Here is a 13,785-nt window from a genome sequence, read left to right as displayed (position 1 = left end):
AGAGCGTATTTTTTATGCTCTTCCGCGATCTCCTTGCTCATCTCGGTCCAAAATAAAACTAATTTGTGTTTCATTTGGCATAAATGCAAAATTTAAAATAGAGTCCTGTCCTGTTAATGTAATTTGATTTTTTCCTATTAATATTATGTAATATTAAGTAAATGCGGAGGATGAATTAGAGCATGCAAGGAAAACTAAAGGAATGAAACTAAATTACAGAAGTTTCTTCGATCAGTCACTAATAATTTTGAGCGCAACATAATTGAAATAAATTTTTATATCATGCTGTTCATATGTAATATTTAATTAGTATCTCAATATTATTAGTATCAATATAAGTTACAATGTCATCTTACACAATTTAACACGAAGTACATAATATTTTTTCCCAATGCGATATATTTCATATATATACAATTACATATCATAGATTATATATTATATTGAAAATTATATTTAATGTGAATTATTGTGTATTTCTCTAAATGTATTAAATAAACCAATTTCTTAAAAGGAATATGTACAAGCTGGTATTATATACTTCATACATGTGTATAACTTAAATTTATAACTAAGGCATATGTAACGTGAATATAATGTGTATAGTAAATGTAATGCAATGAATCTAATAAATGTAATAAAGAAGGATATAAACAAAGAGTATAAAACGAAAGGCATATAACAAAGGCATATGAAAACTTCATACTCAATTTTATTGTATTTTATCTTTATGATTATTAATTTTATTATATTGCAAAAACATATAGTAATAAACCACCCAAGAATAAGTTACTCCTATGGCGCAATATAATGAAGTAAGAGCTAGAGGCAAAAACGGTAATTTTTCACCAAATATTAATTTGTGTACAATGGTTTCATACACTGTTAATACCGGCAAATTAATCATATATATATATTCGTAAAAATAAAGAAAGTTTACATTGAACTTTCGAGAGAAAGCTAGAAAACCTGCACTCATAAATACCAAAAGTACCAAAATCTTTAATGGAGTTAAATTACTTGGATAAAGTAAGGGTAAAAGAGCAGTGTGTCCTGCACTGCTTAAAATTAGATAAATTCTAGCATCATTCTTATCAGTTGCTGCTAATACACTAAAATATACATAAGAATTAATTGATTATGTTTAATTAATTTCATTTCCCTTTTCATTTACTTACCACAGTGGTATAATAGCAGTTAAAATAGCTTTCTCATGTACATGCCAACCAAACATGAAAGAACACAAAACACAGAGAACTAAACATCGTACAAACTGCTTTTTATTCATATACTCTTTTTTACATAATAAGCAGTATAATGCAGGCTGTAATATATGCAATACTTTTATTTATTAATAATATTATCAACAATTGAAAAGCTTATTACTCACCATCATAGTGAAAATAGTTAATAGAAATGTTACAATTGGCGTAGGAGTTGGTAGAACTAAAAATGATTGTTCTTGCACTAAACCACCAGTCATGACTGCTGATCTTGTAATTTTTAACCATCCTAATTGCTTTAAAATTAAAGATGCTATTTTATCTATACCTATATACAATGCCCAAGCATTTGCTGCCCAGTATGCATGTACTAAACCCCTTTTGAATGGAAAGAGTCTTGAAATTATCTAAAATAATCATAATTACTTAAGGAGAAAGAATATGATTTAACATTGTTATTTACCTGAGGCAACTGTGAGGCAAATGGGCCAAAAGAAATTATTAAAGTAATAATAACTATGCTTCCAAGCATATACAAACGTCTAAAGAATGAACCTCCATTCATGCAATATGATCTCAGTAGCCAGACTAGAAATGCTGGTGCCACGTACAAATAAATATGTTTTAAATTTAATAGCAAAGCAAACCACAGTGTTCCAAATAAGATAGCCTTCTAAAAAGTAAACTGCTTAGCCTTTATGTAGAAACAAAATGTTTCCTTATATATTTACCTGTTTATTTATTTTAGAAACATTTGCAATAGCAAGTAGAAGAATACCAAGTAAGAATCCATTGTATTGAAAATGTACATGATCCACTAGGAGTAATCCCATATTACATAAAGAAAAAACTATAAAGATCACATATTCATCAAAAGATGTACAAAATACTTTGCCAACTCTAGAGAGAATTTAAAGTATAGAATATATTTTAAATATTACTTTTTGAATGAAGAATGATAATAATGCATTAAACTTACTCTTTAACTCCATAAGCATATACTAAATCTAAAAATATAACAGTGCCTCTTTGGAAAAGGATAGTATTGGAGGATGCGTAATTTAGATTTTCAACCTTAAGCATATTATGATCTATGAGTCTTGCTATATGACTCAGAAAGTATTCAAACCATGCAAACAATGGTGGGTAATCCAATGTCCATTGTGAATTGGCATTCATGTACCATTCTTTGAGTGGCAAACTATGTGTCATGGCAAGCCAGTTGCGGTGAACTTCAAAATCTGTGGAATGACTAAAAATCAAATGATGCATATATGGTTACATTATGTGATCAAAGTATATACAGATAATAAAAAGTGATCAAAGAGGTATACAATTTATTTAAACACAAAAAAAACATACTATGTAGGCATTAGAAGTACTTTGAGGCACGAGACAAGTAGTAATACACGAAAAACAATTTTGTTTGCGTCCCATTCCTCCAACGTTGAATCCATTTTTTGCACCTTTTTCGGTGCAAAAACATTTTTATTACTCGAAATATCCATCATTAAAAAAAGCTTTACGTGGCATTTTTCTACTTCGACGAATTTAGCGGTTACTCAGTGTTGCCAACCATTGTTGATTTAATGTTCGCTTTATATAGTAATTTTTTTACATAAATAGAAATGAAATATAAGTAAAAAAAGGAGATTTAATAATAGGGATAAAAAGAATTCATTAGACCATAGATAATTTTTTCTACAAAAAATAGTTCCATTATTATTTAATTTATAACATTAGTATTATTAAATATCAATTTTCCATAATTTTGCTATTTTACAATGCAACTTACAATGTAGAAAAGAGAAATCTTCGTAATATTGAAAATGCAATTTCACGATAGTTAATCCTTTAAGTACCAAATTAGGAAGAACTGAACCAAATGGATCGATAACAATTTACAAAATAAACACATTAGATTGTCATGTACATTATTTTTTCGCAAAATTCCGAACATATCTACAACATAAATACAAATGAAATTTATGACATAAATAAACAAGCAAATTATTTTTTTCGATCATAACTTGCTTGTAAACACTACGAAAATCTGGCACTGAAAGGATTAAGAGACTTTTCCCTAATACTCATGGCGATTCTCACGTAACTACAAAAGATGTTATCTGTTCCTTTTAACAAGTCAAGAAAACAAATGTTAGCGAGATATGTACATCAGTCGGTCGCAGTGATCAAGGACTGCGCTTCTAACAGGCTTTTTGTAGCAAGAATGGAGCTGTTCATGATTGGGGTGCTCACTATATTCCCAGATTTCTTATTTGAAAATGGATAGAAGCTATCGATATTCATCTGAACGGAGTAGCTGTTTGATTTACCAGTAGGCGATCCGCAATTACCATTTATGTTCATCTTCAACTGATTCACATCATTTCGTAGTAGCCTGGCATAAAGCTCAATATGATTCCGACCACCATTATGAATCTCCAGTGTTGGTATCCATCGAAAGTAACACTGAGTCCAAAGTTCTAGATTCGCGACATTGTACAGGGGTTTTATCACACATTTCTCCTTGGAGTCTGTCTCGCGGGGATTGTAAAGGGGATTATCAAATAACAAAATATCTTGGTCGCTGAATTGCTCTCTCCAATCCCACACACTTCTTAGAACAAGAGGTTTCTCTGGATCCTAAAAGACATTTATTTTTAAGATTAATAAGAAGTTACTTATACGCTTACACTCCTTGAAAATGTTAGATATTAAATATAAGATTAATATTTCTATATTCTGTCCAATGAGTTGAAAACATATAAATAAACCTAGTTTACTATGTAGGTAGTCATTATTAAATTATGAAGTTTGATGTTTTCTTGATTGATTGTTGATTTTGATCACATTTATTTATGTTTCCTAACTCAACTCTCTGAACAGAGTGTATACTAAATACTATATTAAATACCAAGATAGTATATTGAATGCTAAAAGATTTTAAATAAATTACCGTAGCTGCCGCAACTCGGTCTTTCTCGCAGTTAAAAATGAACGTGTCGAAAATGGAAACATGGGCAGCATCCCACAAAGTTGTCAGGTACGTTTCCGTGAACTCGAATTCCGCGGGAAATTGTTGACTCAATTGCCAGACACAGTCAAGGTATAAAAGAAGCAACGGAGACTATTGAGAAAAGAAAGAAAGAATAAAATTTGTTAATTTATAAACAATTAAAATCAGATTAATTTACCTTCTCTGAAGTCCTCTTAGAAATATGACCTAATCTATCACAGAATGGATGTCCACCTGCAACCCATTCTTTTTGCAAAAGAGACTGGAACCCATTTATGGTTCGAAAATAAGGATCAAGTAACAATTGAACTAAGCTCGATACAATACAACAAAGGTCTGTGCCAGCACCTTCTAAAAAATTAATCTTATTGAAATAAAGATAAAAAAAAGAATTATATTGCATTGTTACCTTGTAAAATAACAGAGAATCCTAAATGAAGGTGCTCACAGGCCTCAACAGCTTTTTGTAAACAGTATGATACATGCTTTAACCATTTTGTGTTCTCTACTAACGAATAAAAATTATTATCCTGTAACCAAAACTGCCTAATGTTTTCTGAAATAGATAATAAATATTTACAATACTTATTGTAGAATTCACGGTTTCAATAAATAAATTGAATTTACCTGGAGAGCACAAGTTGACAAATTTTGAAAAAGCTAATGCTATTAACTTCACGCTAATACCTTTATTTAGCTCTAAAACGATTGGTGGCATTTTTTGTGGATGACTTTTACGAACGTTCTCGAACATAATGTTTTCTTGTATTCTATTGGTAGCTAACGGCGAAAGTTCGGACATTTTTACTAATGCTGCACCACGCTCATTCGACCAAGACCAAATTGGTGGACGGTTACCTTGAAAGCGCTTAGCTGCGTCTATTAGCTGACCATCGGTAATCGATGCCGGTATAATTATATATCGAGACAAACTATAAAAAAGTTTACATTACTGTGAATTGTTCAACGCACGATAGAATATTTAATAATTAAACTACGGATTTTTATGCAAATATTTTTGAGAATACAATAAAAACAGTAGAATCTCGGCAGAAAATTGTTTTACCTACCAAGTATTATAAAAAGCACTGTACTTCGGATATTTTTTTATTTTGTCATATTATGAGCATTTTATGCGTTTTTGCACTTTCATATTTCCTATAAATGCATAAAACTCCGCAATCTGTTAATGATCAATTGTATTTACCTACGACAAAGCTTGAAGTCTATATTAACGGTAGATAGTCTCCAAAATTTTCTGAGTTTTTCATTGCGTATGGTGCGTTCCAATTCGTTATGCCAATCCGAAATATCCCGAAACAAACGAACAGCTTTGTCAAGACTACTATAATAAGCTTCTCTGAAATCAAACGAAAGAAAAATAAATCATTTTGTAGTTTTAAAACCGCAGTTTGAAATATTTATCTGAAAAACTAACTGATAATCATAACCAAATAACAACTGGTGTCTGCTAGGGAAAGCATGATGTAATAATGCTTGCAAAAGATTCTTCCCATCTCCGATAGGTGAAAATTTGAAAGAAAAGGACCACGTACGTAAATTCTAAAACCCATAACGTATTTTTCGATTAAAATGTGGAACGCGTAACAGATAATACATCGTTCATAACAATACATGGAAAACAATTACTTTACAAATAATAAATATCCCTTTTACTTTAGATGGTACAATATTTCCGGGAATCAATTTTCTTTTTTTATCTCCTACAGTTACATAAATATCTTCTATGTTTGTTAAACATGTGTCCATATACCCATAAAGATGATTTTGTTGACGAGCCACGTCCTGCAAGTAAAATACATCTTAACAACTTTTAACAAGAAAACCACAATTATGTTGATACATTTAGGCTTTGTAAACTTCCCAAAATTGACTTACTTCTCCATTTGTCTCATCAGTCGTAACAAAAGTAAGTTTGAAATTTGTAACAGATAGAATGCCAGATGTTCCTTGATTTAAATCACTAACGGGTGAGAACATAAGGACATTTTGTGCTTTGGTGATGAAGATTTCACCTGGTAACAACTTAATATTGTTCTCGGATACAGAATTACGTCGACTAGAACCTAGTGGCTGCACATAATTCATGAAAACATTGTTAAATTCAATAAAAAATTAAGTAAATACGTTTTTTAATATATATTAAGTCACTGAGAAAATTCATAGATTATGCTCCTAGAGAAGTAGAAAACATCCTGTATATTTTCAGCAGTCTTGGGCACTGTTTCTTTGAAATGAAAATAGCACATAAAAATAATAATAATTACTCTAAATAAGATAACAAATAGTAAAATAATTTATTTTTCAAATATGTTGTTATTTGAATAAAATCATCTAAGATAATGTAACAAAATAAATAATAAATAAAATAGAAATTATATTTCAATAGCTATTTGTATAAAAGTTTATTGTAACAATGTCCAGCCCTGATTTCCAATATCCGAAATAGAGGTTATGTCTGAATGTTTACATAAAATTGTATCTGACAATTACCTGCATCTCGTGTTCCTCCAGTCCAACATAACTTATGAAATTATTGCAACTTTTGCTTTCCATCGCAAACGTTTGAACGATTGCTGTTGATTGATGAGAACTAAAACCATAGAAATGAAAAATTCGCTTGGTGCACGATTCCTGCTTTTTTATTAGTTTCCCCTTAATTCCATTCTCGTTTGATCGTGCGAATTATCATTGTAAATTGAATGCGGGGCATTGTTACGTTTATACAGAGAGATTCACTTCTTGACCCGAAACAAAATCATGATAGAATCTCCCGTTTCAACCATCCTGAATAATTCTTTCTACGGTTTCCTCTTCGTCCGTCGCTTTCGCGTTCGTTCATTGCTATAGTCTTTCAGCCTGTATTTGTCACTGTCACCGTGCATACAATTTTGCATCGTGTAACACGGACGTTCGTTATCTGTTCAAATTTTATTTAGGATAATATATACTTTACAAATTGAATTAGAGCTAAATGAAGAATGAATAATGAAAGAATAAATATTTATTGATTAAAAACATATTTTAAGTATAAAAAAATAATTACAATTCGTTCTTTATTTACAGTGGCTACAAAGTATTCATACATACTCTTATACCCCAATGAAATGTTGTTTTATGAGGTTTAACATTTCATTTTAAATTTCTGTAGCTAATACTAAATGAAGCTATGAATGAAACTATTATCATGAAAGTACTACTAGATGATACTAAATCTAATTAATTAGTATATAGATACTATAATAAATACAATGGTGTACAAATACTTTCTTTAATCACTGTGCTTTTAAGATTCACTCTTGTTTACTCTTCAACTGCTATACGGCAAAGACTTGTTTTATTTTTACGGTTATTGACAATTATAATCTATAACTTAGTTAAATTGAATAACACTCAGATCCAAGCTCCTCCTCCTGTTTCTTAAATGGGCTGTAACAATTTCCAGGAATTGCGATCTTTGTAGGAGATTATAGGCAAGGGATAGTAAATTTAACACTTTAGTTTGAACGGAAAAAACACCGCTAGAAAATAAATCGTGGCCTAACTCTAGAACTGTGCCGAAATCACATTCATCGGCTGCGATCGTTGCTAATCGTATCACCTCATCCAATTTAGACATTGGGATCTTCCTCGCCTCCAGTGCCGGAGCATCTTCTATTTGTTTTAACAATTTTTGTAGCTCGCCTATAGTACAAATAATCATTATGAATGATATATTATGAATTTATTTAATTTCTTAATATATAGTTACTTACTATTACTAACAGCCAAGTTTCTGTATCCTAATTGAGTTTTCTTATCGTATGGCACCACAATGCCAGCTTTGTGAAAAGTTCTTGCAACAGTTTCTCTCTCTCTGGCTTGCATATTTTCTGCTCTTTTTTCTAAAGTTATATTTCTTTCCTTCGCAAAGCTTTTTAACTTTTGACGCAATTGTGCTATAGGAGTCTTCTCAAATGGAGTAGCTAACTTCAATTTTTCTTCAAAATGTACACTATGTAATGTAAAATGAAAGTTACAAGTATATTTTAATAAATTTACAAATACTCTTACTACTTACTCCAGTGTACCAAATATATTTTCTGCAACAGGATCGATTATACAATTCACAGCTGCTTTGTTCTTTGCCACAAATACAGGCTTTTCAAAGACATCATCCCTCCAATAACCAAAATGCAAACCATCCTTGGTATTGCTTTTGATAACTGTCTGTAATGAAAACTTCATAATTATTTAATCAGCATTATGTGATTATAAAATATTGTAAATTATAATTCTTTTACTTGAAATTCTGGCGGATCGTAATAATACCTCCAATGCCTTAACAGAGCTTCTTTATTCTCAACTTTAGCATTTATAAATCCTTTTCCAAATACATCATAAGGACCAACTAGTTGCAAATGAACAATTTTCAATGCATTCAAGGGATCCCTTTCACAAATGCTCTTACAGAACTCATAAAGCTGAAAGAAATCTTCTGGCATTTCTATAAAAAATAAGTGAGAAATGATTTCTTTTGCAGTTGATGGAAGTATTTCACCATTTTTTAAATATCTTCTATTTTCAATATCACCACCATGTAACAATGATGCAATGGTGATTAAATTATTTGAATTTTCCACAGATTCTGTATTATTTGAATCTTCCGATTTTGCAGTAACTTCACAAGATGTATCATCATCTTCAATAATATTATTCCCTATGTTAGTTACAGCATTATACAAATCTTTATCAGTCATTTCATCATTTGTTTTCTGTATTTTCTTCTGTGGAGAAATGCTTGATACTTGATCATTAGCTTCCTGTTTCCTTTTGTTATTTATCATTTTTCGTTTTGTAATTTTTCCCTTTTTCTATACATTTTTAAATAAAAATTTATATAAAAAATTAATTTATAACATAACCAATATAATGAAATGCAATACTTTTATATGAAACAGAAATAGAATAATTTAAAATTTATACCATTTCTTTCGCAGGAGGATGTTTATATTTCTGATGATGAATTGCATTTTTTTGGTAACATTTAGCTCCATATTGACAGGGAATTCGTGTATCTTCTTTATAAACTTTAAATTCTTCTTCTTTGTCAGACATCTTCTTTTTCGGTTAAATTTGGCGCAAAAAAACTGAAAGAAAAAATTGTATATGTCGAAATTTTATAAATAAATAGAAGATTAAGTTAATTAAATTTATTGCATGAATTTCATTAAATATCCTTTTACTTATATTTATTATTCTATTTAAATATAAATATTGTTTCTTTTATCTTCCAAATACTTGAAATATTAAACATAAAACTGTGTGTAAATCACACAAAAGCTGTGTGTATAAAATTAAATACATATAATTCTCTTTATAGGTTATACAATTCTCTTTAAATTACATCGACATATAATATCATTTAAATGTATCAAAATAAGAAAGAGCTTACGGTACTTCAGATAAAAGATTAGATCAAGGTTATCACACTTGTTATTTAAAATCGTGAAATATACTTTCGAAAACAAAATTCTTAATTTTGATAGGTTATTTGGGGACACCACAACGAACATCTACGTGGCTCCATCGCACGGTTGAAATCTAGATTTCTTGATAATTTTCCCAAGGGAAAGCGATAGTTTTCGTCCTAAAGAAATTTTCTCCGCGTCTGCCGCGTAACTCAACAATGGAGTTTATAACACGGTGTCAGTGCATTAGATTTTCAGATTTTATTTAAAATTTCATCTAGAAGACGGCAAACTTGCTAAACGTATTCATTTACTTAAAAAATTCGTCGATTGTCAGATAATAAGATTGTGAGACACTTGTTTCTCACCCACGAGAAAATGCTCCTTCTCGTATAACGATACTCGATAAGTGGTTACGTGGGTATCATAATGGTAAGTAATTTACTACGTTAAAGTCATTTATGAAAGAAATTTCCTTATTGATTATCATCGATAATGCATTTTTACATAACAATATTCCTGCAAAAATTTCTATATACATCAATAACAATTCATCAATAACTCTATCAATGAGGATAATTTAATAGTATTTGATGTATTTTGAAAATATTTATAGTATATTTCATATTTCAGATGAGGTGACACCTGGTCCTGCCATGCGGAACAGGTTAGTCACTGTTATTTTCGGCTCTCTTGTTCTGTGGGGCTTCATCACATATTTTTTGATTTCTGATGAACCAGTGAATAGAGAACGAGATACGGTAAGCCAATGAAATGACATTTGGATCTTGTGATTAAACGATAATTTTATCTTTAGGCTAGAGTATCAAATCAGATTAGTAAATTGGAAAGGGGAATAAAGCAAGAAATAGCATTGAATCAGGAACTCCTTGAGGATATCAAAGAAGATAAGCAACGTAAAAGTATGTTGATGGTTCAGATAATGTTAAATTTCACTTGAAAATATGATGTCTTAATTTGTCTTTCTTTTATTTGAAATAGAAAAAGTAGATATTGTAAATACAAATGCAGATGAGAAACAAAAGGATATAAATCATGTCAATGAAGACAAGCTTCTCTTTGAAAAGGAGGAAAAGGATATCAATAATAATGATAAAAATGCACAGCAATTGCAAATAGAGCCTATGTATTCAGTAAGTATTGTAATACATTTATCGCAATTGAGCTTCAATAATATAATTCCATGTGCTTCTCTTTAACAGAGTGAAGCCTCTTATAATGTTCCTATGAAGGGAAAGCTACCAAATGGATCTCCGATATTAGCAATTTTGGTGTTTTCTTGTAATCGCATTACTGTACAGAGGTGTCTCGATCAGTTGATCAAATACAGGCCCAGCATAGAACAATTTCCAATTATTGTCTCGGAAGATTGTCAACATCGACAAACTGCTGATGTTATCGCCAGATATGGAAATCAAATTATGCACATACAAGTAGTCCATCATATTAATCTTTCTTTCTAGTGTATGGGATGACCTTAACAGCATAAATATAAGATATTTTCCAGCAACCCGATCAATCGGATATTGAAGTACCTCCGAAAGAGAAGAAATTCAAAGGGTATTTCAAAATCGCACGCCATTATGGATGGGCTCTTAATTATGTATTCTTTCAACTTAGATATGATACTGTGATAATAGTTGAAGGTAATTTATTTTGTATTTATAATTATATCTTAATTGTATTAAGTTACTTTGTTAAAATTCAATTACTTTATTTAGATGATTTGGACATAGCCCCAGATTTTTTTGAGTATTTTTTGGGCACATATCCTCTATTAGTATCTGATAATTCTCTGTGGTGTGTGTCTGCATGGAATGATAATGGTAAAGCTGGTTTGGTCGACGACAATGCAGCAGATGTATTATATAGAACAGACTTTTTCCCTGGATTAGGCTGGATGTTAACGCGTCAATTATGGACTGAACTTTCACCGAAATGGCCGAAATCGTAAGTAGGAATATTATTTAAAAAACTTTTATTTAAAATCGATAGACTGATTGATTTATTTTAATAGATATTGGGATGATTGGATAAGACAACCTGAACAACGTCGAAATAGAGCCTGTATTCGACCAGAAATATCTAGAACTAGAACGTTTGGCAAGACGGGAGTGAGCAAGTATGTACTTAAATTAATAGGAACATATTCTGTTAATTTAAATTTAATCTGTATGTTATTTGCAGTGGCATGTTCTATGAAAGGCATTTAAAGTATATCAAGCTGAACACTGAATTTGTGCATTTTACAAAAATGAACTTAACTTACTTACTAAAAGTAAGAAAAAGTAAATTTTAATAGTGTTTAATAATAGCTTAATTCTAATATTGTGTAAGGTATATAAAATTAAAAAGAAAATTTATCTTTATTTTAAATAAATCTTTCAGGACAATTATGATATAAATTTCGTCAATGAAGTGTACCATTCAACGGTAGTGAGTTTTTCTGAATTGAAAACTGGAAAAGTTGTGGCACCTGGCGCTGTACGAATTCCTTATTATTCTAGACAAGCGTACAAAAACACTGCCAAGCAATTTGGATTAATGGATGATTTCAGGGTACTACCCAATTCTTAAATTATGAAATAGATTGTAGTATTGTTCGTAATATAGCATGATAATTAAACTGCGAATATTTATGAAGATTCATATTTTTATAAATATAGTTAAAAAGTTGGAATCTAAGTGGGAAATTATTGTTGCTACTAAATATATAAAATACTCAAAGTACATTATATTCTTTAAAGAGAAATGCTTTGAGCATTTTATGTATTATTATATTATATTCTCTATTAGGAGAGAATATTATACTTTCGGTATTTTATATATTTTTGCATATTACGTGCATTCTGTACATTGTTGCAGCTTTATATTCCTCATAAATGCATAAAAATTCGTAGTTTAGTGATAATAAAATGACTCATGTATTAATGTTTACAATGGATTTGATATTCATAATTTTATGTAGAGTGGTGTACCAAGGACTGGCTATCGTGGAGTGGTCACGTTCTATTACAAGGGACGACGAGTACATTTAGCGCCCAGTGCAAACTGGAATGGTTATGACACAACATGGAGCTAACAAAAGATTCGATATTACATCCCCTTTTTAGACTTAAACGACTAATTGCTTCCATAAGATCGTTCGTTGAAATCGAATGAATATTTTAACTACATTGAAAACACACATGACACACGAAGGTTTATTAGTTATAAGTGTTGCCAGTCGAATTTGTGTCAACGAATTCATCAAGGATTAACGGCTGCTTGTAATTTTTCTTGTAGAAAATTCCTCAGCGAAATTTGGGTAAATATTGTTACGTAATAAGAGATTTGCATAGTGCCTCAAAACTCATACCCACCGTTTGTACACAAAGTGCAATGTAGATCATGGTATACGGGAAGTCTACTTCGAGTATAAACGTAAAAGTGAAAATAGCGTTCCAGAATATCATGTCTATGGAGTATTGTATACCGAATTGTAAAACGACTGATAAAAAAGATTTGGATTATTCGTGTAATTTGGCTTTACTTGTATTAATTCGCTTCCATTTTTTTCTTTCGTTTTATCTAGTCTAACTATAAATGGGATAATTCGTTTGAATAGATTTATAATTTCTATTCTCTTCCAGTAATATTTTAAGGTTTCTGAACATTTATGTAATTCAGTGGGATTTCCTATTCCACCTATTTGAAAATCATTATTATATAGATCCGTGTTGCACGAATAACCTAAAGTCTTTTTATTGTGTACATAATGTTTATATTATATCAGGTGTATATAATTTGAAAAGAAACCAATGTTTCAGCTGAATTCATTCTTGTTGCTTACTTCCGGGACGCGTAAAGAATTTTGTATGTTATTATTAAGTAATAATTGAAAAGTCAAGAAGGTATGACTTCATTGAATTATTTCCGGCATTATTTTAAAAGATTTCAGTGAAGCATATACAAATGTAAAATAAATAAATTCCGTATTTTAATTTGTTTATCGTATAATGACAAGCAAATGTTCTATTAATAATAAAAAGATCATATGCAAGCACTGATA

General features: G+C 30.3%; 4 protein-coding genes across 7 annotated transcripts; 1 reads left to right on the top strand and 3 right to left on the bottom strand.

Moving 5' to 3' along the window:
• Nucleotides 1-694: 694 nt before the first annotated feature.
• LOC100644277 (probable dolichyl pyrophosphate Glc1Man9GlcNAc2 alpha-1,3-glucosyltransferase) lies at nucleotides 695-2,819 on the bottom strand. Of its 3 annotated transcripts, none has more exons than XM_012319620.3 (7): nucleotides 2,586-2,819; nucleotides 2,203-2,475; nucleotides 1,955-2,123; nucleotides 1,687-1,893; nucleotides 1,391-1,630; nucleotides 1,179-1,324; nucleotides 695-1,112 (listed from the first exon to the last, which is right to left on the bottom strand). In XM_012319620.3, exons 1-7 carry the CDS (start codon nucleotides 2,732-2,734, stop codon nucleotides 713-715), a joined length of 1,584 nt encoding a protein of 527 aa, XP_012175010.1. In that variant the 5' UTR covers nucleotides 2,735-2,819; the 3' UTR covers nucleotides 695-712. The 3 variants fall into 3 exon arrangements, with proteins under 3 accessions (XP_012175010.1, XP_003403047.1, XP_012175011.1); XM_003402999.4 differs by having other exon boundaries at nucleotides 1,687-1,896; nucleotides 2,586-2,818; XM_012319621.3 differs by having other exon boundaries at nucleotides 1,687-1,896; nucleotides 2,203-2,464; nucleotides 2,586-2,728.
• A 353-nt stretch (nucleotides 2,820-3,172) lies between these two features.
• LOC100644587 (myotubularin-related protein 10-B) lies at nucleotides 3,173-7,137 on the bottom strand. The gene is made up of 10 exons (XM_003403002.4): nucleotides 6,757-7,137; nucleotides 6,142-6,336; nucleotides 5,893-6,048; nucleotides 5,681-5,805; nucleotides 5,450-5,602; nucleotides 4,870-5,174; nucleotides 4,652-4,798; nucleotides 4,421-4,593; nucleotides 4,183-4,353; nucleotides 3,173-3,869 (listed from the first exon to the last, which is right to left on the bottom strand). Exons 1-10 carry the CDS (start codon nucleotides 6,817-6,819, stop codon nucleotides 3,399-3,401), a joined length of 1,959 nt encoding a protein of 652 aa, XP_003403050.1. The 5' UTR covers nucleotides 6,820-7,137; the 3' UTR covers nucleotides 3,173-3,398.
• A 165-nt stretch (nucleotides 7,138-7,302) lies between these two features.
• Nucleotides 7,303-9,849, bottom strand: LOC100644708 (histone PARylation factor 1). 2 transcript variants are annotated; one of them, XM_012319622.3, is made up of 6 exons: nucleotides 9,698-9,849; nucleotides 9,229-9,392; nucleotides 8,547-9,116; nucleotides 8,324-8,484; nucleotides 8,019-8,257; nucleotides 7,303-7,947 (listed from the first exon to the last, which is right to left on the bottom strand). In XM_012319622.3, exons 2-6 carry the CDS (start codon nucleotides 9,358-9,360, stop codon nucleotides 7,637-7,639), a joined length of 1,413 nt encoding a protein of 470 aa, XP_012175012.1. In that variant the 5' UTR covers nucleotides 9,361-9,392; nucleotides 9,698-9,849; the 3' UTR covers nucleotides 7,303-7,636. The 2 variants fall into 2 exon arrangements, with proteins under 2 accessions (XP_012175012.1, XP_003403051.1); XM_003403003.4 differs by having other exon boundaries at nucleotides 8,324-8,472; nucleotides 9,698-9,848.
• Nucleotides 9,850-9,902: 53 nt separating this feature from the next.
• LOC100644833 (alpha-1,3-mannosyl-glycoprotein 2-beta-N-acetylglucosaminyltransferase) lies at nucleotides 9,903-13,783 on the top strand. Its single transcript, XM_003403004.4, has 11 exons — nucleotides 9,903-10,145; nucleotides 10,347-10,474; nucleotides 10,531-10,636; nucleotides 10,716-10,867; nucleotides 10,937-11,167; nucleotides 11,242-11,380; nucleotides 11,456-11,684; nucleotides 11,752-11,856; nucleotides 11,922-12,012; nucleotides 12,123-12,293; nucleotides 12,703-13,783. Exons 2-11 carry the CDS (start codon nucleotides 10,370-10,372, stop codon nucleotides 12,814-12,816), a joined length of 1,443 nt encoding a protein of 480 aa, XP_003403052.1. The 5' UTR covers nucleotides 9,903-10,145; nucleotides 10,347-10,369; the 3' UTR covers nucleotides 12,817-13,783.
• The last annotated feature ends 2 nt before the right edge of the window (nucleotides 13,784-13,785 follow it).

This window comes from Bombus terrestris, chromosome 16, assembly GCF_910591885.1.
Source record: "Bombus terrestris chromosome 16, iyBomTerr1.2, whole genome shotgun sequence".
Classification (NCBI taxonomy): domain Eukaryota; kingdom Metazoa; phylum Arthropoda; class Insecta; order Hymenoptera; family Apidae; genus Bombus; species Bombus terrestris.
This window is presented reverse-complemented; position numbering and strand designations above follow the sequence as displayed.

Excerpts from the sequence above, each read along its gene's own strand:
- LOC100644708 (XM_012319622.3), bottom strand. The coding sequence starts at position 9,360 with ATGTCTGACAAAGAAGAAGAATTTAAAGTTTATAAAGAAGATACACGA. Across the intron at positions 8,485-8,546 it reads ACGATCCGCCAGAATTTCAA|TTTTCATTACAGACAGTTAT; the intron begins GTAAAAGAATTA and ends ATAATTATGAAG. Across the intron at positions 7,948-8,018 it reads AAACTTGGCTGTTAGTAATA|GCGAGCTACAAAAATTGTTA; the intron begins GTAAGTAACTAT and ends TTTGTACTATAG.
- LOC100644587 (XM_003403002.4), bottom strand. The coding sequence starts at position 6,819 with ATGGAAAGCAAAAGTTGCAATAATTTCATAAGTTATGTTGGACTGGAG. Across the intron at positions 5,806-5,892 it reads GGATATTTATTATTTGTAAA|AATTTACGTACGTGGTCCTT; the intron begins GTAATTGTTTTC and ends TATGGGTTTTAG. Across the intron at positions 5,603-5,680 it reads TTATTTGGTTATGATTATCA|AGAAGCTTATTATAGTAGTC; the intron begins GTTAGTTTTTCA and ends GTTTGATTTCAG.
- LOC100644833 (XM_003403004.4), top strand. The coding sequence starts at position 10,370 with ATGCGGAACAGGTTAGTCACTGTTATTTTCGGCTCTCTTGTTCTGTGG. Across the intron at positions 11,857-11,921 it reads GGCAAGACGGGAGTGAGCAA|TGGCATGTTCTATGAAAGGC; the intron begins GTATGTACTTAA and ends TGTTATTTGCAG. Across the intron at positions 12,013-12,122 it reads ACTTAACTTACTTACTAAAA|GACAATTATGATATAAATTT; the intron begins GTAAGAAAAAGT and ends TAAATCTTTCAG.
- LOC100644277 (XM_003402999.4), bottom strand. The coding sequence starts at position 2,734 with ATGATGGATATTTCGAGTAATAAAAATGTTTTTGCACCGAAAAAGGTG. Across the intron at positions 2,476-2,585 it reads GTACTTCTAATGCCTACATA|TCATTCCACAGATTTTGAAG; the intron begins GTATGTTTTTTT and ends TTTGATTTTTAG. Across the intron at positions 1,113-1,178 it reads ACTGCTATTATACCACTGTG|TGTATTAGCAGCAACTGATA; the intron begins GTAAGTAAATGA and ends TGTATATTTTAG.